This window comes from Triticum aestivum, chromosome 4B (genome assembly GCF_018294505.1).
Source record: "Triticum aestivum cultivar Chinese Spring chromosome 4B, IWGSC CS RefSeq v2.1, whole genome shotgun sequence".
NCBI classification, from domain to species: Eukaryota; Viridiplantae; Streptophyta; class Magnoliopsida; order Poales; family Poaceae; genus Triticum; species Triticum aestivum.
In genome coordinates this window covers 231,715,838-231,737,330 of record NC_057804.1, presented here as the reverse complement: position 1 = coordinate 231,737,330, position 21,493 = coordinate 231,715,838, and the positions used below count along the sequence as shown (strand labels likewise).

At 46.4% G+C, this 21,493-nt stretch overlaps 1 protein-coding gene across 17 annotated transcripts; it reads left to right on the top strand.

Moving 5' to 3' along the window:
• Positions 1-357: 357 nt before the first annotated feature.
• LOC123091878 (magnesium/proton exchanger 1) lies at positions 358-21,237 on the top strand. 17 transcript variants are annotated; one of them, XM_044513489.1, is made up of 18 exons: positions 573-810; positions 1,365-1,768; positions 1,849-2,024; positions 2,110-2,228; positions 2,349-2,494; positions 4,565-4,881; positions 5,070-5,163; positions 5,403-5,455; positions 5,533-5,658; positions 5,731-5,864; positions 5,952-6,008; positions 6,102-6,181; positions 6,502-6,586; positions 6,739-6,836; positions 6,933-6,998; positions 7,771-7,875; positions 20,315-20,432; positions 20,516-21,237. In XM_044513489.1, the coding sequence occupies exons 2-6, from the start codon at positions 1,408-1,410 to the stop codon at positions 4,717-4,719; spliced, it is 957 nt and encodes a 318-aa protein (XP_044369424.1). In that variant the 5' UTR covers positions 573-810; positions 1,365-1,407; the 3' UTR covers positions 4,720-4,881; positions 5,070-5,163; positions 5,403-5,455; positions 5,533-5,658; positions 5,731-5,864; positions 5,952-6,008; positions 6,102-6,181; positions 6,502-6,586; positions 6,739-6,836; positions 6,933-6,998; positions 7,771-7,875; positions 20,315-20,432; positions 20,516-21,237. The 17 variants fall into 17 exon arrangements, with proteins under 17 accessions (XP_044369418.1, XP_044369421.1, XP_044369419.1 ...); XM_044513485.1 differs by having other exon boundaries at positions 6,933-7,017; positions 20,516-21,236; XM_044513482.1 differs by lacking the exon at positions 6,933-6,998 and having other exon boundaries at positions 6,739-6,877; positions 20,516-21,235.
• Positions 21,238-21,493: the final 256 nt, after the last annotated feature.

The window sequence follows — 21,493 nt, the reverse complement described above, 5'->3', positions numbered from 1 at the left end:
CACCCAGACCCGGCCCTAAAATCCTGGGCCTAGGTCCGATGGGCTTGCCCATGGGCCGGGCCTGGGCCTGAGTTTTGAGCCCACTAGTAGGGCTTGGACGGGCCTGTGCTTGACATATTGGCATTTTAAGGAAGAGGCCCGGCCCACGGCCCTAAGCCCTAAGGGCTTTTTAGGGCTTTTTACCAGATGGACCGGGCTTGGGCTTAAAAAATAGGCCCAGTGATAGGGCTTGGGAGGGCATGGGCCTCAGTTTTCTGTCGTGGGCTTTTTTAGGCCCGGCCCAAGCCCTGCCCGGCCCGGCCCATGGCAAGATATACTTGTATATGCTCTTCTTGCAAGGCACCCAAGGAGGACCTGCGTAGCTTGGCCTTTTTTTGCTTTGCTCACCACCAACCAAAAGATCAACTGAAGGAAAAGCAAAAGAAAATATTTGGGGAACAAATCCCCAGACTCGGAAACAGAGGAAGACGAATCAATCAGAGAGGAAGTGGCATGCACACGCGTCACCTCCTCGGGGAGCCCACATCGCCGCTGCTTCTCCAGCTACATATTCTTCCTCACCCCCGGTAACCCACGCACGCCCGTCCTTCTCCCCCTCTCCTCGGAGCACCTTCGCTTTCACATTATCGGGGAACATTCTTCTCTCTCTCTCTCTCTTCCAAGAAGTCCGGGAGAATCTCATCTGCCCCCCTTGACCTGTGAATTAGTTAGTTTCGTCCTGCCCAGATCCTGGTGGAGCGGCAAGCCTGCAGCAATCCGTGGGCAAACATGAGTGGGTTGAAAAAGAAGTTTTTTTTTTCTCTTTAGCAAGTGAGTGGCTCAAGACTATTGATTTTTTCTACTGTATTGGGATTTAGTCCTGTTAATTAATTCGCATAGTTTGCACTAGTGATTTTTTTTGAGCTGAAGCACTAGTGATATTCTGGTTGGGCTTGGGAGCAAACACCTTTATTGCACAAGTATATTCTGACTGCGCCATTGGTCCTGAACTCCTGATACTGCCAAAGGAAGCTCCTTTCTGTTCTTGTTGCTATCTTTTCCCTAAACAACCTGTAAATACTATCTGGAAGAACAACTGAGTTTCCATATGGTTAGGAAGTGCTAATTTTGCTTCAGAAGGTCCAAGAACTGTTTGGTAGCTTTCCAGATCACTCGAGTGTGCATAGGCTTTTCATCAAAAGACTCTTAAGGTCAAGTTTGTTGTCGACCCACTTAGCTAGGTCCTTAAGTTCATTATGTATGTGGGCGTCGGTTATAAATACAATACCATGTTCGTCATTGCTTATCTTCTGCTTCCTGAGCTGAGCATTATATTGCTTCATGTTAGTAGTAGTACCTGATGAAATATGCATTGGTTGTAGCAGGAACCAGAACTAAATCATATAGTTGTTTTATGGCACGCTTCTGATGGCCAACACTACAATGGGAAGTACCACTCGATCATGCGATGTGTACCTGCTGTTCAATGGCGAAACACTGCTTCCAAATGGTGTCCGTGCTTTCCTTTGTACTGTTGCCCTAGCGTACTGTTTTATTGGTTTATCCGCGATCACTGCCCGGTTCTTCAAGTCGATGGAGAGCATCACAAACCACTCTCGGGAGGTAGTTACAATTGATACAGAAACAAATACGCCTATCGTGAAGCATGAGAAGGTTTGGAACTACACTATAGCGGACATTGCTCTGCTTGCTTTTGGTACCAGCTTTCCCCAGATCTCCCTTGCAACAATCGATGCAATCCGTAATCTCGGTCAACTGACAGCAGGAGGTATAGTTAACTGATTGACGTAAATATTTTGACACAAATCTTATTTAATTGTATCTAATTTGGTAGTACTTCTGTTGCAGGTTTAGGTCCAGGTACACTTGTGGGTTCTGCTGCGTTCGATCTGTTCCCGATCCATGCTGTCTGTGTGGTTATGCCAAGGGCAGGCTCTATGAAAAAGATTTCCGATTTAGGTGTTTGGTTAGTTGAGCTGTTTTGGTCATTCTGGGCATACATCTGGCTGTATATTATTTTAGAGGTAAAGTCATATTCTCTTGTACTGCTATCTAACTGTAATTACTGAGTACAGTTGGTAATAATGAACACTTTGCACTTATGTGTAGGTGTGGACACCTAATGTGATCACCCTCTGGGAGGCCCTGCTAACAGTTTTGCAGTATGGATTACTTTTGGTTCATGCGTATGCGCAGGATAAGCGGTGGCCATATGTGTCAATCCCTTTGTATGGTTCTAGTCCTCAAGATATTTCTCTTACCTAAATTGCATGTCACCAATTGGTCATTGAGAAATTAATTATGCGTTTATTTTTTCTGATGTTTGCAATTTGATGTGTTGCAATCAGGGTCAGAGGTGAGAGACCTGAAGATTGGGTTCCAGCAGAAGATACTTCACTTCACCATGACAAAAATTGTGATGAAAATAGTAACATACTACCCAGCGAGAATGATGATGTGGATATATTCTCCATTCATTCTTACAGCAATGCAGGTAAACAGTTTCTGAACATTGGGTACTGTTTCCTCTAATGAACCTATATTCTTTGTATGTAACCAGAAGAGCCAGAGTTTATACACATTCACATGTGTAGTCCAATAAATGATTAAGTGCCTATCAGTAGTTAACTTATCCAGTCTCCATCAGATTTCGCATTTCTGTTTGAAACTACATGGGAGTTAATTTGTGAATTACAACTCTAGCACTCATGTGACATTTTGCAATTACACTAATTTGTCTGTACTACAAAATACATTTGTTCTTCACGGGGGATGTTTGATGGTACTTGTAGTTTATGCAGATTGACTATCCATTAATATACCGAAAAAGGCTACCGCCCCGCTTTATATATAAAGCAAAGGTCAACATCACCTGGTACAAACGCACGCCACCACCACACACACCCAAGGTAGGATACATAGGCGCTGAGCGCAGCAACACCACCCCTAGCACTACAACCACGAAGAGATGAAGCCGCATACGACGAACCGTGGACTCCAAGGTGGCGCCTTCAGGAAGGATACGGCACCGAAGCGCCGCCCCCGCTCGATCCGAGGATCAGAGTTTCCCCTGGAGCCGCATGATGGGCAATGAGAGCCGCGACGACGCCTTCAAGAAGGGAACGAGCTTCGCGTCGCCGGTCCGTCCGAAGATAGAACAGGTTTTCACCCCGGCCAACACTCACCGCCACCGAACGCCACACCCTGGCTACCACGCCGCCCACACGGCCATGGCCACCGGGCAGCACCAAGCCACGGGCTCTGCCTAAGAGCACCGCGCTGCCGCTGCCCCGGCTTCCAAGACCTTGACACCACCTCACCTGAGACCCACCGCTACCCCAACCAAAGAGACAAGCGGAAAGGTCCCTCCTTTCGCACCCCTGGGCGACGAGACCCAGTAGGCCGGCCAGCACTGGCATCCATTGACCCGTCCCGAAGCCCCGTGCGCAAGACGAGCTCGGTCCTGCAGCACCGTGAGGGGGATGAGGTCAGTCCTGTTGCACCGTGCGCGAGACTAGCTCGGTCTGGTCGCAATGTGTGCGAGACGAGCAATGGACCGCAGCTGGGAGAGGGCCAGTCCTTCGATGGAAGTAGCGCCCGCGCGACGAGGAGATGGGGCGAAGGTCGAAACGGTCCGATCGCAGACGAGCCGACGCCGGAGAAGCCGTCCGCCTCCGCAGGCAGATCCGCCGAGCCACCGTGAAGCCGCCACGACACCGAGAGGCCACCATGCGCCGGACCTCCCCACGCCGCCGCCCACGGCCGGAGCAACGACCACACCCGGCCGCTACCATACTCGCATCGCCCGGCGAGCTCCACGTGCCGGAGCCGCCGGGCACGCACCACCAGATCGGCCCCACGCCATCACCGGGCCGGGCTGATCAGAACCAGCCCCCCAGCAGCCGGCCGCACCACCCAGACCCGCGCGCACCACCAATGCCATCCGGGAGGGCGGATCCATGCCGCCCTCGCCTGCACCTCGACGAAAGAAGCCCGACGGATCTGGCCGAAGCCCAGCTGCCACCACTGCCACCGCCACGGGCACCACCAGCCACTGCACCGCCTGATTCCCAGCTACGCCTGCCACGCAGTATCGCGTCGCCCGTCGCCAGCGCCGTGTCCCAGCTGGAAGGAGCAGCCCCGTGCCGGTCCCCTCCTGCGAGGAATCAAAAATGCCCCGCCGTCACCGCCGCCGGGCGGGCTTTGCCCGGCCGAGCCCTGTGGCGGCGGCGGGGGAGGGGGGAGAAGAGCTGGGGGACCCTGGTGGCGGCGGGCTTTCCTCCCGGCTGCCGCACGGGGGCGACACGGGAAGGAGGGGAGGGAGATACTTGCCTCTCTGGCTTCTTTTCTTGAATCCATCCATTAATATTTCTCGGCATTACGTACTCTAACACTACCCCCACCTGGACATGCAGCTTGTCCTCGACCTGCAGCCTAACCAACTTATAACCATGACTCGACGCAACACAAACCTAACACCTAAAAACAAGCCTTTTACATCTCGGCTTGTTTTATTATTCTCAACCTAAAATGGACTGAGGCGCTTTATTCTCAACCTATATAGTCAGGCAGACGTCTACCCTAGCCGCTGCCGTTTTCTCGTATGGTTTCTCACCGCCGTTCCGGACCATTGCACTGCCAATCAAGTCTTCTCCATCCCTCCTTTCGGCGTGCACCGGGAGAAGGTACAGCAGGCCTCCGGAACCCCGCCTCTGGTGATCCTGTACGGGAGAGGGGCGATCAGGTTTTTGGGGAGCGCACTCGCGCGACTGCTGGCAGCGACGACTTCGCGAACGACGACTTCTTCCCCGACCTCGGCAACCTCATCCTCGACGACATGGGCGACAACGTCAACGCCGGCGGTGCTGCTCCCGCTGCACCGTATGTGATTCTATCTTTCCTGTTCGAGATCGTGGTAGAATTCATGTTTCTAGTATGTGCCCTAGATGTGATCTGTTCATCTACTATGCTAGTTCGCATGATTAGTTCAATCTCTGCTACTGTAGTCATGATTTATCTTCTGTTAATTCGGATTAATTCTCGTAGTAATTTGCTCATATTTTCAACAGATTTCCCATGTCTCAGCAGCATGGGGGAGCCGGTGTCCTCGGCCGGAGTTGCATCTACTTGCGGGCGACCTCACTGTGACGATCACATCTACAGGTATGCTAGCTCTTCCTCCTCTTCTTTGGTCAATTTTGATTTGATCCATAGAGTGCCAGGAGTTTTAGGATTAGTCATTGCTTGTATCTGCTGTGCGTGACATGACCTTCTAATTACTGAATTACTGCTCATTGTTCTATCATAGAGGAGACATGCTGAATAATGGTAGTATGTGTGTGATGTATCTACTCTATTTTTCCCCTTCTTCACTTTAAGAATTATTTATGTGCTAGCTGCAGATTCGGAGGTACAAACGACTGGTAAAGAAGCTCCTTCAACTATTTGATTTAAGGTATGCTTTGACTACTTTCTTTTTTCTTTCTCTCTTCATGTTCTCACGGTTTTGTCTCTTTTTAAAACCCCAAACAGAGAAGACATGGGTTGGTGCTGAAAATATATGTGTTGGCTATAGGGCCATAGAAATAATGATCGATGATCAAATCCATCTCTGCATTTAAAGGATGACTCCTTCGGCGGTGTGCTGTCAAATTTGATGTAGATATCCATCCGAGTCTTTCCTTCCTCATTAACTTGAAATACTGCCTAACTCAGTTTTTCTGTGTGCAGGAAGTTGAGCATGCCTGCCTTATGATCAATCCTGACAGTGTGCAGCATGATATGCACTTCTGCTGTTCTGTCTAGTTAGTGCTATAGTTCATTGGTTGCTAAAATTGATTGCTCATCTCCTGCTTAGTGAAACGGTACACACTGAATTTAGATTTCAGTGCGAATAAATCATTGTGCCATGTTCAAAATTAGAATTACAGAGAAGGAAATTTTGTGATTAGGCTGCTGGGTGTTTCTTTTCAAGTAAATGGCAATGCTAAGTTGCTGGTTTAACTTAGGTATGTAGGATAATTTTTCCTCTCTTTTGCTCAAATCTGGAGACTAGCCAATGAGATGTGCAGAGTATTTTTGATTCTGTCCTTTTTCTGCAGTATTGTAGGGATGGACATATGGATTGAGTACCCTATTGAAAGCTACACAGATCTTAGCAGCCAAGAACTTCTATTAGAATGTATATTCCAACTCCTCTTATAATCTTGAATGCTTCTCGGTCGTAAAAACTGCAACTTATATTTCTTTCTGGATTCAATACTTCGGTCTGCAACTTATGTTTCTTTCTGGAAACAATACTTCAGTCATATACTTGTCACAATGCAACATTAATAACATAAATAGGAATTTTTGTCAAATTGTGAAACTGTAATTAATATCTTCATTCTCTGATCAACTCCATGTATTTGTGAGCTTAATAAAGTAGTTGTGGTACTGAATCATTTGCTTTCGGTTTCTCCTGGTTTTTTGAACAAAAGCTATTGTATTGTTTGCTTGCAGAGCTTCGATGGAGAAAAGTTATTATGGATGGTCTTTTGTACTATGTGCTTCAATCAGAGCTTCGATTTTCTTAGCCGGCAACAAGGTACATTCTACGTCATCGTTTCTTAGTTATTACATTTCTCCCATTTGTTACTTATTTATAGGAAAACCTATCAAATCTCAAGGCACCTTAAGTGCATGATGGTTTTTAGTCTGTTATAGGAATGAATACTAATTGCTGGCACTCACTAATAGGTGTAAGATAGCTTTGTGGATGGTTTGGTGCCTTTGGAGCTTCCTCCATTGATGCATGCATTCTATTCTGCACATACCCTTCATCTCCTACCTCCTCGGTTCGTCCTCTTGGTCTGGCTGCACAAGCACTTTGCATAAGGTTTGTACTCTTTCGGTTACCTAATTTGGTTTGTTTTGAATGTTTTGAGGCTCAGTGTTCGTGCTCTCTGCTGTGATTGGGCGGTTGAAATCAATTTATCTGGATAGCGAGGAGCAATTCAGTAATCATTTACACACCATGTATACTTCATTTTATTTCATGTATAACCTATATAAGACAGAAAGTGGGTAGCTCCTCCGTTTCAATGCTAGCCTGAAAAATACTGAGTTTCCCTTTAGATAATTTCATGTATAACATGTATAAGAAAGTACCATTACTTGAAAATTTATAGCGTGCAGACCACCACAAAGAATAATCTGCCTTTAGATAATTTGAGTGGATGCTCATTTGATAGTTAATCAATTATGCTCATAACGAGGGCGTCTGGAGCAAGCTGCCTGCCTCCAAGAGCGCCTTTTCCTAGGGGTATCATAATGACCTGTGTATTTCCTATGATTAATTGATGTAGTAGATTTGAAGTTAAGGGATTGGTGTTGCAATTTGGGATGCGGTGACAGTGACTTTGCATTTTAGAGTAGCGGCATACATCTATATATAAGAATACCTATGTTCCGAATTTATCTTTAGCCTATGCTTCGGTTCAGGTGCGTAATTCTTGACTATAGTGGGCGTTGTGTTGTTGCTCCTGTGATAGGTTGTTTATTTGGACTTGTGCTACAAAGATGTAGTTTCTGCAAAAAGAAAATGCTACATTTTTTACTAGCAAAGATGTCGATCTTGCACATTCAGCTTTCTGCGCACGGTCTCACTGTCATCTTGTAGAGTCTATTTGTAGCGTTGAATACAGAATTTTAACCCTCCTATTTTAGAGTATGAATCAGAATCTAAATCAACAACTGTAAAAATGATTAGTAATTGTGCTCACTTTTCAGACCCTCCTCCTGTTCTTGCTACCGAACCCCTGCCACCATCATGTCCAGATTGTCCGTATTCATGGTTGTAGCGCCAAGGTCACCACATCTTACATCCTGATGCATGTAAGACAATATGATTAAGGTCCCTGTATTTTGTTAATTTCCGGGCTTGCTAGCGTATATATTCATTTCTATTTTGTGCTCACTGGGACCTTGCGTAGAAGAGGTGTTAGGTTGAAGCATGAGGCTGCACTACTAGGTAAAAACCTATACACAAAATCTTACCAGCAGCGCGCTTTTAAAAAAAGGCGCTGCTGCTACTTAGCAGTAGCGCTCTCCAACATGACGCATTGCTGAAACAAATTTAGCAGTAGCGCTGCCCAATAAGCCGCGCTACTGCTATAATTGCCACGACCCTGCTGCCAAGCTAGTTATAGCAGCAGCGCATTAATATAAAGAGCGTTATTGATACAGATCATACCAGTAGCGCCTTCTCTCAATACCAGCTACTGCTAAGTTTACTACAAAAATTTAGTCCCACTTCGCTCCGCGAACAGGGTTTTTACCACCTTAAATATGTTACTTCTCAAACTATCATATCCACTTGGTTTTCATTGAACTCTATGTGTAGAATTTGTGGCCGCAATATGAGTCATCTCCGGTTTCTAAACCGGTGAGGACTCATATTGACAATTCAGATTGTACACAAAAAGATCATCGATGATTAATGTATTTTTGATGTATGTTTTTACATGTTTACACATAGCAGTAGCGCGTTTTGGCTGAAACGCGCTACTATTAGGTCGTTCCGCAGTAGCGCGTTTCTCTATAGCTCGCTACTGCTAAGCCATTCTATCTTCACCAAACGACCGCCCCTCACTATCCTCTCTCCACTCACACTCACACTACTCACTCGATCTCCCACTCAATCGCCTCGTGCCCGCCCTCGCCCCTGCCGGCCCCTGCCGGCCACCGTCGCCTACCCCTCCTCCCTCTGCGCCGCCGTCACCTCTTCCTTCTTACTGGACTCGGTAATACTTTGCCGGCCGCCCTCCTCCCCGCCCCCTCCTCCTAGATCCGTCCTCCATCCACTCCTCCGTTCGCCGGTGTAGGACCTTGAAGTATGTCTAGAGGGGGGGGGTGATTAGACTACTTGACCAATTAAAAACTTAACCTTTTTCCAATTTTAGGCGTTGTCGGATTTTAGCTATCTTTGGACAAGTCAAGCAATCTTCACACAATTCAAGCAAGCATGCAAAGAGTACATGAGCAGCGGAAATTAAAGCATGCAACTTGCAAGAATGTAAAGGGAAGGGTTTGGAGGATTCAAACGCAATTGGAGACACGAATGTTTTTGTCGTGGTTCCGATAGGTGGTGCTATCATACATCCACGTTGATGGAGACTTCAACCCACGGAGGGTAACGGTTGCGCGAGTCCACGGAGGGCTCCACCCATGAAGGGTCCACGAAGAAGCAACCTTGTCTATCCCACCACGGCCGTCGCCCACGAAGGACTTGCCTCACTAGCGGTAGATCTTCATGAAGTAGGTGATCTCCTTGCCCTTACAAACTCCTTGGTTCAACTCCACAATCTTGTCGGAGGCTCCCAAGTAACACCTAGCCAATCTAGGAGACACCATTCTCCAAGAAGTAACAAATGGTGCATTGATGATGAACTCCTTGCTCTTGTGCTTTAAATGATAGTCTCCCTGTCGGTGTCAAAACCGGCGGATCTCGGGTAGGGGGTCCCGAACTGTGCGTCTAGTCGGATGATAACAGGAGACAAGGGACACGATGTTTTTACTCAGGTTTGGGCCCTCTCGATGGAGGTAAAACCCTACTCCTGCTTGATTAATATTGATGATATGGGTAGTACAAGAGTAGATCTACCACGAGATCAGAGAGGCTAAACCCTAGAAGCTAGCCTATGGTATGGTTGTTGTTCGTCGTACGAACTAAAACCCTTCGGTTTATATAGGCACCGAAAAGGGTTAGGGTTACATAGAGTCGGTTACAATGGTAGGAGATCTACATATCCGTATCGCCAAGCTTGCCTTCCACGCCAAGGAAAGTCCCATCTGGACACGGGACGAAGTCTTCAATCTTGTATCTTCATAGTTCAGGAGTCCGACTAAAGGTCATAGTACGGCTATCCGGACACCCCCTAATCCGGGACTCCCTCAGTAGCCCCTAAACCAGGCTTCAATGACGACGAGTCCGACGCGCATATTGTCTTCGGCATTGCAAGGCGGGTTCCTCCTCCGAATACTTCATAGAAGATTTTGAACACAAGGATAGTGTCCGGCTCTGCAAAATAAGTTCCACATACCACCGTAGAGAGAATAATATTTACACAACTTCAATCTACTGTCGTATTCCGTGGCGTGACACCACACCACGGCCAAGCCTTTATTCGAATCGTTTTTACTGTTCCACCTCAGCGCGTTTAGCGAGGCGGTTTCCTTTGCACGTCTTGTCAAAGCAGAGATTGTGTCCCCTTATTTCGAGATTCTCATCAATACGGGCGTGGGTAACCCAACCGCGCCATTGATTACGGCGCCTGGGAGATAAGCGAGTTTTACCAGGCTGGTGGGGACGCATAGCTTCGTCCGCCCATATAAGGGGATAAGGATCCACCTTTTTACCTACGCCTTCTTCCTCCTTTGCTCATCCATTTCCGCGCACTCGAGATCCAGCGCCCAAGTCCGCACATCCCACCTCAACCTTCTCCACCCATGTCCGGAGCGGGAGGCAAGTGGATGACCTCCTCTGTCACAGAGGGGCACATCAAAAAGCTGCGGAAGGCCGGATACTTGTCCAACGACATCGCGCATCGGCTTCCCGACAAGGGGCAGCTCATCCCCACCCCCAGGCCCCATGAGAGGGTGGTGTTCCTCACCCACTTTCTCCGCGGACTAGGTTTTCCACTTCACCCATTTGTCCGGGGGCTCATGTTCTACTACGGCCTGGATTTCCACGATCTGGCCCCGAATTTCATCCTCAAAATCTCGGCGTTCATCGTCGTGTGCGAGGCCTTCCTCTGCATCCAGCCCCACTTCGGCTTATGATTGAAGACCTTCAATGTCAAGCCGAAGGTAGTGGGCGGCCGCCAAGCGGAGTGCAGAGATGCCATGGTGGGCAAGATGCCCAACGTCCTATGGCTCGAGGGCTCCTTCGTGGAGACCATAAAGGGGTGGCAATCGGGGTGGTTCTACATCACCGAGCCGCGTGACCCTAAATGGGCAGCGGCCCCCGAATTCCGATCTGGCTTCCCTACACGGCTCACCTCTTGGAAAGAGACGGGCCTGACATGGGGTAATTTGGAAGAGCTGACCGGACTCCAAACTTGCGTCCAAAACCTGGTGAACAAGAAGCTCAAGCTTGTCAATGTAGTGCAGGTCATGCTCATTCGCCGGATCCTCCCGTGCCAACAACGGGCCTTTAACTTATGGGAGTTTGATCCGGCACTTCACCAAACCTTGAGCAGGCTCTTCGACACTACGTACGAAGATGCCTGGAAGGTGCTGTTCAAGGGCGCCGAGGCTCCCGCAGCCGCTACCGAAGATCGCGGATTCAGCTCGCAGCGTCAAGCCAACGAGGTAAGCTATTTTACCCTTTACAGGACACTTGGTTTTCATAGTTTGACTCTATGCGGGATCTAAAATTCCTTACCTTTGACAGGCTTGGCAGGAGACGTTTGGGCAGGTTAACTGTCCGGCTCCCTTGCCAGAAGACCCAGCGGACGCCCGATTGACGGGTCTGCTGGTTCCGGCACCTCACGTAGTACCGGAGAAGAAGGCTAAGAAGAAGTCAACGGGAACTCGAAGGAGTTCCCGGCGCCAGGTGTTGTCGGACTCATCGTCTGATGACTCCGAGGCGGACTCCTCCCGCGAAGACGAGGAGGAAAAAGAGGCCTCTCCCCCAGCGGGGGGAGAGAAGAAAAGGAAGGCCGCCCCAACTGGGGAGGCCGGAGGGTCCAAGAAGGGAAGGACCCTCCCTCCGGACTACTCCACCAACGCCGACGACGGCGAGGAGGAGTGGCCACCGAGGGCTAAGCCCCTGGCAAAACCGTAAGTGTCCGGATACCAGAATAACTCATGGCGTTTCATTTGGCGCACAGAATCTCCTAACGCCGAATATAACCCTGCAGCCCGCCCAAGGACAGGCTCGACGCTTCAACGAGCGGCTTCCTGGATTCGTCGGACGTGAATAGCACCTCACTTCCGGCTGCCTCCTCTCCTCGCGCTGATGATGACGCCGAGGTGGGGTCCAAAAGGGGCCCAGCCAGGAGGACGTGGTGCAGGAGGCGCCGCAAGGGAACCTCCCGGACTCCAGGCACAAGGGGGATAAAACCCCAAAGGGCTCTAAGTCCGACCCTGGGCCGGACTCCGCACCGGAACCTTCAGTGGTTCCGGAGTCTGATAGGCGGCCCCTTCATAAGAAGGGCAACACTGCAACACCGGTGACCTCCGTCCAACCGGAGGCACCGGATAATTTGCTGGAGGCGCTTAACGGCGCCTCCATCGACGAGGAGCACCGCACTGTTATGAGTGTGGTGATCCAGAAAGTTCAGTCCGCCAAAAGCGGGCTGACTGAAGCCTGTGCTAGCCTTCTAACAGGCTTTGAGGTATGTATTTAAGACATCCACACTATCCTGCCCATTCCTCAATAGTTGATGGTACCTTGTACCTTCAGACATCCACACTATCCTGCCATCTGGGTAGAAATATGTTGTGGAGTAGAATTGCATAATGAGCTCATCATTCCACTTTGTGAGCTTCTGCCCAACAAAATATGCAACTCCACAAGCAATGAAGCTGTCTTGCACTCCAGGATAGTGTTCCTCATTCTCTTTCATGTAGGTCCAGTCGACCCACCTCATGTCACAAACTATAGGTTTCTTGTCCAACAACACTATCTCATAGAAATCCTGCTGTTCCTTAGTGTGGAACCTGTAGTCAATAGCAATCCTTCTCCTGATAGCATAGGGATCAGACAACCTCCACTGTCTGAGTCCTGCATCCTTTCTTAGCTTCATGTTCTCAACCACAGGATGAGCATCATTGTGGTCTGGAATCTTTGGCTTTAACTTTCTCAACACATGCTCTTCATCTTCTTCTTCCTCAGCAACAGTTTCAGGCATTGGGACCTTGTTCTTCTCAGTAGCTGGTATACTCCTGGTATTCCTCTTTGGTGCACTCTTAGGCTTAGAGGCAGCTTTGGGTGCTTCTTTGGGCTTTGATGTTGCAGCCCCTGACTTTATAGCATCACCCATCAGTTTTTGTGCCTTGAGTGTTGGTGCAGTAACCTCTTCTTCCTCCTCCTCAGAGTCTCTCCTCATAGAAGGGTTGCCAAGAACCTTGGCAGTAGTGGTTCTGGCTCTCTTCTTCTTCTTATCTTGACCAGCAGCTTCATCTTCTGACTCAATAGTAAACTTCATGGTTTCTCCAGTGGGAACCTTCTTGGGTTTGGAAGTGGTAATTCTTCTTGCAGGTGCCTCTTTGGGATCAGGCTTTTCAGGTACTTGTGTTGACCCTCTGACCTTCAGCATAGGTGTCCTCTTGGCAGGGACCTTCCTATTGAGTCCAGGCTTTGTGTTCTTTGCTGAGCCATACTCCTTTTTGAGCACTATCTTCTTGGAAGTAGCCTCATCTTCAGCTGCCACATAGTCCTCATCCTCAGAATCTGAGGTTCTCTTCCTTCTGGCTCTTGTGGCTGCTTTAGGCAAATTGCTAGGAGTGCTTCTGCTGCCATCATCTGAAGAACTTGAGGGACTAGTGCCCTCACTCATGTGAATCTGCTCTTCTTCCCTGTTCTGACTATCACTTTGGTCTGACATGCTGAAATCACTGACTGCTGACCCTGTGAATAGTTATAGATGAGATAGAATGGATGAGAATCACAAAATGCAGAGATTTTTGCAAAAGAATGATTCAAAAACTTAGTTTTAGTTTTCCACACAAAGCATTTCGGATCAACCGATTTTCAAACTCGGTGATACCGAAGCAGTTTTGGAACCTAAACTAGTGAACTCGGTCAGACTGAGTCACAGTTCGGTGGCACCGAGACTGCTAGGGTTTCACAAAGTTCTCAAATCGGTCACACCGATTAGCAATTCTCGGTCAGACCGAGAGTTACTAGTGCAATGGCGTTAGCCGAATCGGTGGGACCGAGTTTTTCAACTCGGTGGGTCTGAGATGGTTTCGGCAAAAACCTAACCCTAAATTTTCAAATCACATCTATTCTAAGGATTGTTTTGATTGGATAGGAGTGTTTCAATCGTGGCAAGAATCATAATGAACACAATGTGCTGAGAATCAGACGAGGATAGCATTGTGATCGAGTTCATATCCTAGTTCGGCGATGAACTCCCTACGGCGGCAACGGCGGAGAAGAAATCCGTTGACGGCGGCGGAGACCAGCGACTGGAGGCGGCTGGCGACAAATTCAACGATCCGGAGACCTAGTAGGAAGAGCGAGCTATGCGCGGGCGAAGAGGTTTGGAGAAAGTTTTCCAAATTTTGCCCGTGTGTATATATAGCCCAACACTGTCGGTGTGACCGAGTGGAACGACTCGGTGGCACCGAGATGCATAACTATTGACAGTTACAACAACTCGGTGTGATCGAAAAGTTCAAATCAGTTACACCGAGATTGAAAACCTAGGTCGACTTAGTGATCTCGGTAGGACCGAAATGGAGGAATCGGTCAGACCGAGAATCAAAAAGAAGTTTTGGAAGTTTAACTCTATGACGAATCGGGGACTTCGAGTGCTCCTCACACAGAGTGGTTCGAATCTGACTTGATCATATTTTGTGATGTAGCATGAATAAAGTTTGAGACGAGAAAATCATAGATAGCTAGAGAAGGTTCTTAGGCATTCTTGTCCATCCACTTGGCCAAAGAAAAAGAAGCCAATCAATCAAAGCAACAAGTGGATGTCATCGAATGAGTAAAATATGCATCCAACATGCTCACACAATAAAATGGCAAATGAAATATGTGGCAAATCATGCACAATCAATTCTAGCATCTATCAAACAATTGGCGATGACTAGGTCATCTATATATGAGTATATTGACTTAGGAGTCAAATGAGAACATTTGATCATAGGTCATACTCATCGTTTAAGCTCAAGTGGGGTTACCACTTTTACATAATGCATTGATGTGTTCACATCATTAGAGTTGCTTTGACTCAATTCTTAGAGTTAAGCTCCCCCTAGATGTGAGATCCCCCGTTAGAGGGATGAACTAATCTTGGGTTTTGTCGATAATGACTTCATGTAGGTGTTGAAGATGTGGATGCTCAATGTTGATGTAGATCATTGGAGCAATCCTTTGGAGTGAGTTGCACTTTCAATACCTACATGGGTTAGTCCCACAAGGAACAAACAAGAATATCCATAGACATAGAGTGATGCACACACAAGATGATGTCCATGAAATCATTAGGTTACCTTGTCCCTTGCCTTACCAACATGAGGGTTTGTGACTCCTTGAACTAGTGCAAGATATGGAAGTTGATTGCACTTGTCCTTGCCATAATGATATGAGTGAAGAATGTTGGCAGAGTCACCCTCAAGAACTCTCTAGTTCTTCTTCTTCGGGATCCACATCATCTTGATGGGAATCCTTGGAGTTGTAGTTGTACTTGATGAAGTAGAACTTGATGTAGTCTTGGGAACCCATTTGACCAAGGCCTTAGGTGCTTCTTCAAATGCATCAATCTCCTCTTGAAGCTTGTCCTTGCCTTTGTTCTTGTGGTCTTGTGGTGGAAGATCATCTTGTGCTTGTGTTGCCTTGAAGGAAGTAGGATCATACTTCTCTTGTTGAGGAACAAACTTCGTCTTGGGGTACTGATCTTCTTCCCACTCAACTCCATTGGCATTGAACTTTCGTTCAAAACCAACACCTTGATTCTTCCGGTGCCTTCCTTGCTTGCGTACAATTTCCTTGAATTGCTTACTCCCGGCAAGGCTCTTATATACACCTTTCTCTATGATTCCCTTCAATAAGTTATTTTTTCGCTCAAGTGTAACTTGGCTAAGAGAATCATTAGTGAAATCAAGAGAACTACTAGAAGCAACAATATTGGATTTAGCATTATTATTGTTACTACTAGAGGAAGAGTCTTTCTTGTTCTTGTTACTAGACTTGACTTGAGGCATGTAAGTAGATAAGAGCAAACGCTTGGCAATGTAAGAAGAACTTTTCTTACGAAGATCATCAATGATTGTCTTTAAGAACTCATGCTCTTGCTCAAGATTGAGCTTTTCAAAGCGTAACTTCTCATGAGCCCTTAAAAGTTCTCGATGATCTTCGAAGATAGTTTCATGAGCTAACTTAAGAGTGTTTAGTTCTTTAGTTAGAAGCTCAATCTTCTCCTTATCATTGTCATTTTTTTATCTTGATTAGCATGATTAATTGATGTTTCATCATAGTATTCATCACTAGAGTTGTCAACAAGTAAATCATCATCACCTAGCAAGTCATCTTCATCACTATTGAAATCAACATACTTGGGGTGTGTCATCTTCCAATTCCTTCATTTGGTGAATCAAATATGTCGTAGGAGTTGGTTGACACAAGTGCTAGACCGGCAACACCTTCATCTTGAGTATATTCGGAGTCGGAGTGATAGCTTCTCTCGGAGTGATTGTCGGAGTCGGAGCCGGATACCCATTCACCAACATGAGCTTGATGTCTTTGTTTTGTGTAGCTCTTTGATGACTTGTCCTTCCTTTCCGAATCCTTACTTCTCCGTGAGGGTCTTCGTTCATAACGATCATCTCTGCTCCTTCTCTCTCTTGGTGGTGATTCTTCTCTTCTACTTCTTCTTTTTGGAGAATCTTCTCTTCTTTTGTAGGGCGTCATACACTCATTGGAATAGTGTCCGAGTCTCCCATAATTGTAGCAATTGCACTCTCGACTAGAAGATCTTTTGTCATTGTAGGACCTTGACTTAGAGCTTCTTTCTTTGCTTCTACTCTTGTAGAATTTGTTGAAGTTCTTCACCATTAAGCTCAATTCTTCATTGAAGGTTTATTTCTCACTTGATGATGTGGGGGCTTCACATGAGGTTTTGTAAGCACCACTTGACTTGTTGTGAAGTTCCTCCTTATCCTTGAGTGACATCTCATGAGCAACAATTCTTCCAATGACTTCCGTTGGCTTGAGATCTTTGTAATTTGACATCATTTGGATCAATGTGCACACGGTATCATACTTTCCATACAATGCTCTTAGGATCTTCTTGACGATGAATCTGTCGGTCATCTCTTCACTCCCTAAGCCAGCAATCTAATTTGTGATAAGAGCAAGCCTAGAATACATTTCAGCGACACCTTCACCATCCTTCATTTTGAACTTGTCAAGCTGACTTTGGAGCACATCCAACTTGGATTCCTTGACGGAGTCGGTACCTTCATGCATATCAATCACTGCCTGTTTGGTTTGGGGTAATTAGAGCTAGGGAATGGGAATTGAAGGGGTACGAGAATTTAAATCTATTGTTTGGTTGGAGGGACTAGGAATTCATAAGGGAATAGTCATGGGACTTGAGACACCAACTCCCAACATTTTATTAACAGGGGAGGGGTGGGAGTTGAGAGGGAATTGTTTTAGTGAGTTGATCTTAACCGTTCATCATAACTTATGTTAACTTGTCTAGTCCCTCGTCAATTCCCACGAACCAAACATGGGAATACAATTTGTCCTTAATTCTCACACATAATTCCTATTATGCGCCAAACAGAGGATTGGAAATAAAACGACTCATCCCATGTCTAATCTCGATACAACTCCCTACTCTAAACTCCCATTCCCCTTCCCAAATATTGCCAAACACGCCGTCAAAGTATCCCAAATTTCCTTTGCATTCTCAAGACGGCTGATTTTGTTGAATTCCTCGGGGCACAAGCCATTGAAGAGGATATCACAAGCTTGAGCGTTGTATTACAACATCTTCAATTCATCCGTGCTATCTTCACGGTTTGGCTCTCTGCCATCAAAGAATTTACCTTGCAAGCCAATACACAAAATAGCCCAAACGGCGGGGTTATGTCCGAGAATATGCGTTTTCATCTTATGCTTCCAACTAGCAAAATTAGTACCATCAAAGTAAGGACCTCTACGGTGATAATTTCCCTCGCTAGACGCCATACTCTCCTAGGTTGTGAAACCAAGGCTATGACCACCAAAAGTTATGGAAATCAAAGCAAATGAAGACCAAAGCTCTGATACCACTTGTAGGACCTTGAAGTATGTCTAGAGGGGGGGGGGGTGATTAGACTACTTGACCAATTAAAAACTTAACCTTTTCCCAATTTTAGGCGTTGTTAGATTTTAGCTATCTTTGGACAAGTCAAGCAATCTTCACACAATTCAAGCAAGCATGCAAAGAGTATATGTGCAGCGGGAATTAAAGCATGCAACTTGCAAGAATGTAAAGGGAAGGGTTTGGAGGATTCAAACGCAATTGGAGACACGAATGTTTTTGTCGTGGTTCTGATAGGTGGTGCTATCGTACATCCACGTTGATGGAGACTTCAACCCACAAAGGGTAACGGTTGCGCGATTCCACGGAGGGCTCCACCGACGAAGGGTCCACGAAGAAGCAACCTTGTCTATCCCACCATGACCGTCGCTCACGAAGGACTTGCCTCACTAGCGGTAGATCTTCACGAAGTAGGCGATCTCCTTGCCCTTACAAACTCCTTGGTTCAACTCCACAATCTTGTCGGAGGCTCCCAAGTAACACCTAGCCAATCTAGGAGACACCACTCTCCAAGAAGTAACAAATGGTGCATTGATCATGAACTCCTTGCTCTTGTGCTTCAAATGATAGTCTCCCCAACACTCAACTCTCTTTCATGGGATTTGGATCTGGTGGAAAGAAGATTTGAGTGGAAGCAACTTGGGGAAGGCTAGAGATCAAGATTCATATGGTAGGAATGGAATATCTTGGCCTCAACACATGAGTAGGTGGTTCTCTCTCAGAAATGGTAAGTTGGAAGTGTAGGTTTGTTCTGATGGCTCTCTCCACGAATGAAGAGGAGGTGGAGGGGTATATATAGCCTCCACACAAAATCTAACCGTTACACACAACTTGCCAAACTCGGTGGGACCGAATTGGTAAACTCGGTCGGACTGATTCAGCAAATCTAGTGACCGTTAGGATTTTCGGTGGGACCGACATGCAACTCGATAGGACCGATATGGTTAGGGTTAGGGCATAACGTAATCTCGGTGAGACCGATTACACAAACTTGGTGAGACCGATTTTGGTAATAAGCTAACCAGAGAGTTGGTCAGGTAAACTCGGTGGGACCGATTCGCTCATTTCGGTGAGACCGAAATGTTACGAAAGGGAAACAGGGAGTTTACATTGCAATCTCGGTGGGACCGATCGCTCACTTCGGTTAGACCGAAACGTTACGAAGGGAAACAGAGAGATTACAATCCCATCTCGGTGAGACCGAGATCCCTATCGGTGAGACCGATTTGCCTAGGGTTTGTGGCAGTGGCTATGACATTTGAACTCGGTGGCGCCGGATAGAAAGAATCGGTATGGCCGAGTTTGACTTTGGGTTTAGGTCATATGTGGATGTGAGAAAGTAGTTGATAGATTTTGGAGCATATCACTAAGCACTTTAAGCAAGAGGCTCATTGAGCAACACCTCATCCCTCCTTGATAGTATTGGCTTTTTCTATAGACTCAATGTGATCTTGGATCACCAAAATGTAAAATGTAGAGTCTTGAACTTTTGAGCTTGAGCCAATCCTTTGTCCTTAATATTTTGAGGGATCCACTTTCATCATCCATGCCATGTCATCCATTGAGCTTTCCTGAAATAATAGTCTTGGAATAGCATTAGCTCAATGAGCTATATGTCGTTATGAATTACCAAAACCACCTAGGGATAGTTGCACTTTCAGCCGCAGGCCGGCCCCTCCTCGCTCCTCCTTCCTCCTTCCTCCTCCGTCCTCCTTCCTCCTCCAGTCGCCCCTCCTTCTCCCTCCTCCCTCCTCCCTCCTCCATCCACAACCCCTCCTCCCTGCTACATTTAGAACATTTATTGATTTAGTAGACTAGTTGATTTAGTTGATTTAGAACATTTTGATTTAGTTGATTTAGTAGGCTAGTTGATATGCAACATTTAGGGAGAGAGATATGATAGTTGATAGTTTTTAGTTGATATGATTAACTGATTAGTAAAAAGTTAGACATAGTTGATATTTTTTAGTTGATATAAGCCTCTGGTCATATATCACACCTTGATATAGGATAGTTTCTAGGGTTTTTGTGTTCCTCACAGTAGTTGCATTTTTATGCTATATTGAAGTTGGTGTACCACTATTTTTGTTATATGTTCTTGTTATATGGCAGTTTTTGTTATATGTAATGTCTGTTGCTAGCCTCATATCATCTTATATTTAATTTTAGTTACTAAGCCTGAATATTCTGTTTTCTGATTAAGATCGGTGCATTGATAACTTTATGTTATTGTTTTCCTTTCATCTGAAGTGGATCATTCATCTTTGCTCATATTGCGTTAGGAAAATGGCATGACCACCACCACCACCATGTCGACTGTGCAAGTTAAGGTGCGCCAGCAACCTTGCAACTGGCAAGCTGTTCGGTACCTACTTCCAGCCGAGTTTTTGTCATGTGGTGGTAAGAAATTATATGAAATGTAACAACTATATTGTTTTTAGTGTTGACATTAATGCATTGTGTAATTTTGCTTTTTTACACAGATCGTCCCATGCAATGTGAGGTTGAAATTCAACAAGCCGACAGGAGACACTGTGACCTTTGAGACTCCTGGGGGGGGGGTACACTGTGGAGGTCGAGAAAGGACGCAATATATCGCAGATTGGAGGAGATGGATGGGCACGTTTCCTCGCCCGTATGCGTGTTACTGGTGGTGAGTTGATCAGCTTCTCCTTCAGAGTAGAAAGACCCAAGCTGGCTATAATTTATATCAACAATGATGAAGATGATGAGGACCCACTCGATGAAGATGATGAGGACCCACTTCATGAAGCCATCGTAGCTCAAAGAATGAGGCTAAGCGAGGAGGAGGTGTGCACCTATGGGACATAATTCCGCCATGTGATGACTTTGTCGTGGTGCCATTCGTGACCCGCTTGACAAGTACCATGGTCGATCGACATGATATGATATGTTATACTAATTGTAGTAATCTGATGATATATATATGCTTTATTGATATGCTTTAGTGTAGAGTCCGATCACATGCTTATTAGTGTAGAATCCAAGGAACTATTAATAGTGTAGATAATTCATATATACTTATTAGTAGAATTTATGCTTAGTAGAAATGTGTAGTACCGTGTCTTTTGATAGTGTAGAAATCTATACTTAGTAGAAATATATTTGCAAGAGTGTGTGCGAGGATACTTATTAATCGATATGTTTTTCTTATTCATAAATTGCCGAAGAGCCTATCCGTGAGTTGTGGTATCGAGCCTGATGAAGAAGGCTCAGCTGGAATACACCTTACCACAAGGGTCTCCGTCAACACCTGTACTTACGGCGTCGACATGGACGGTCGGACACACTTAAACACGGTTGGATGGAAGAGATTCCTCGTTGGAAAGAATCTTCCTGTTGGACAAGCCATCCTAATTACTATCAGGAACACCCACCGCCCAGACTTTAGGATGATGATCGAGAACTACATATGTCTGTGTGGTTGTATGACTACCTAG

Excerpts from the sequence above, each read along its gene's own strand:
- LOC123091878 (XM_044513489.1), top strand. The coding sequence starts at position 1,408 with ATGGCCAACACTACAATGGGAAGTACCACTCGATCATGCGATGTGTAC. Across the intron at positions 1,769-1,848 it reads CGGTCAACTGACAGCAGGAG|GTTTAGGTCCAGGTACACTT; the intron begins GTATAGTTAACT and ends CTTCTGTTGCAG. Across the intron at positions 2,229-2,348 it reads CCATATGTGTCAATCCCTTT|GGTCAGAGGTGAGAGACCTG; the intron begins GTATGGTTCTAG and ends TGTTGCAATCAG.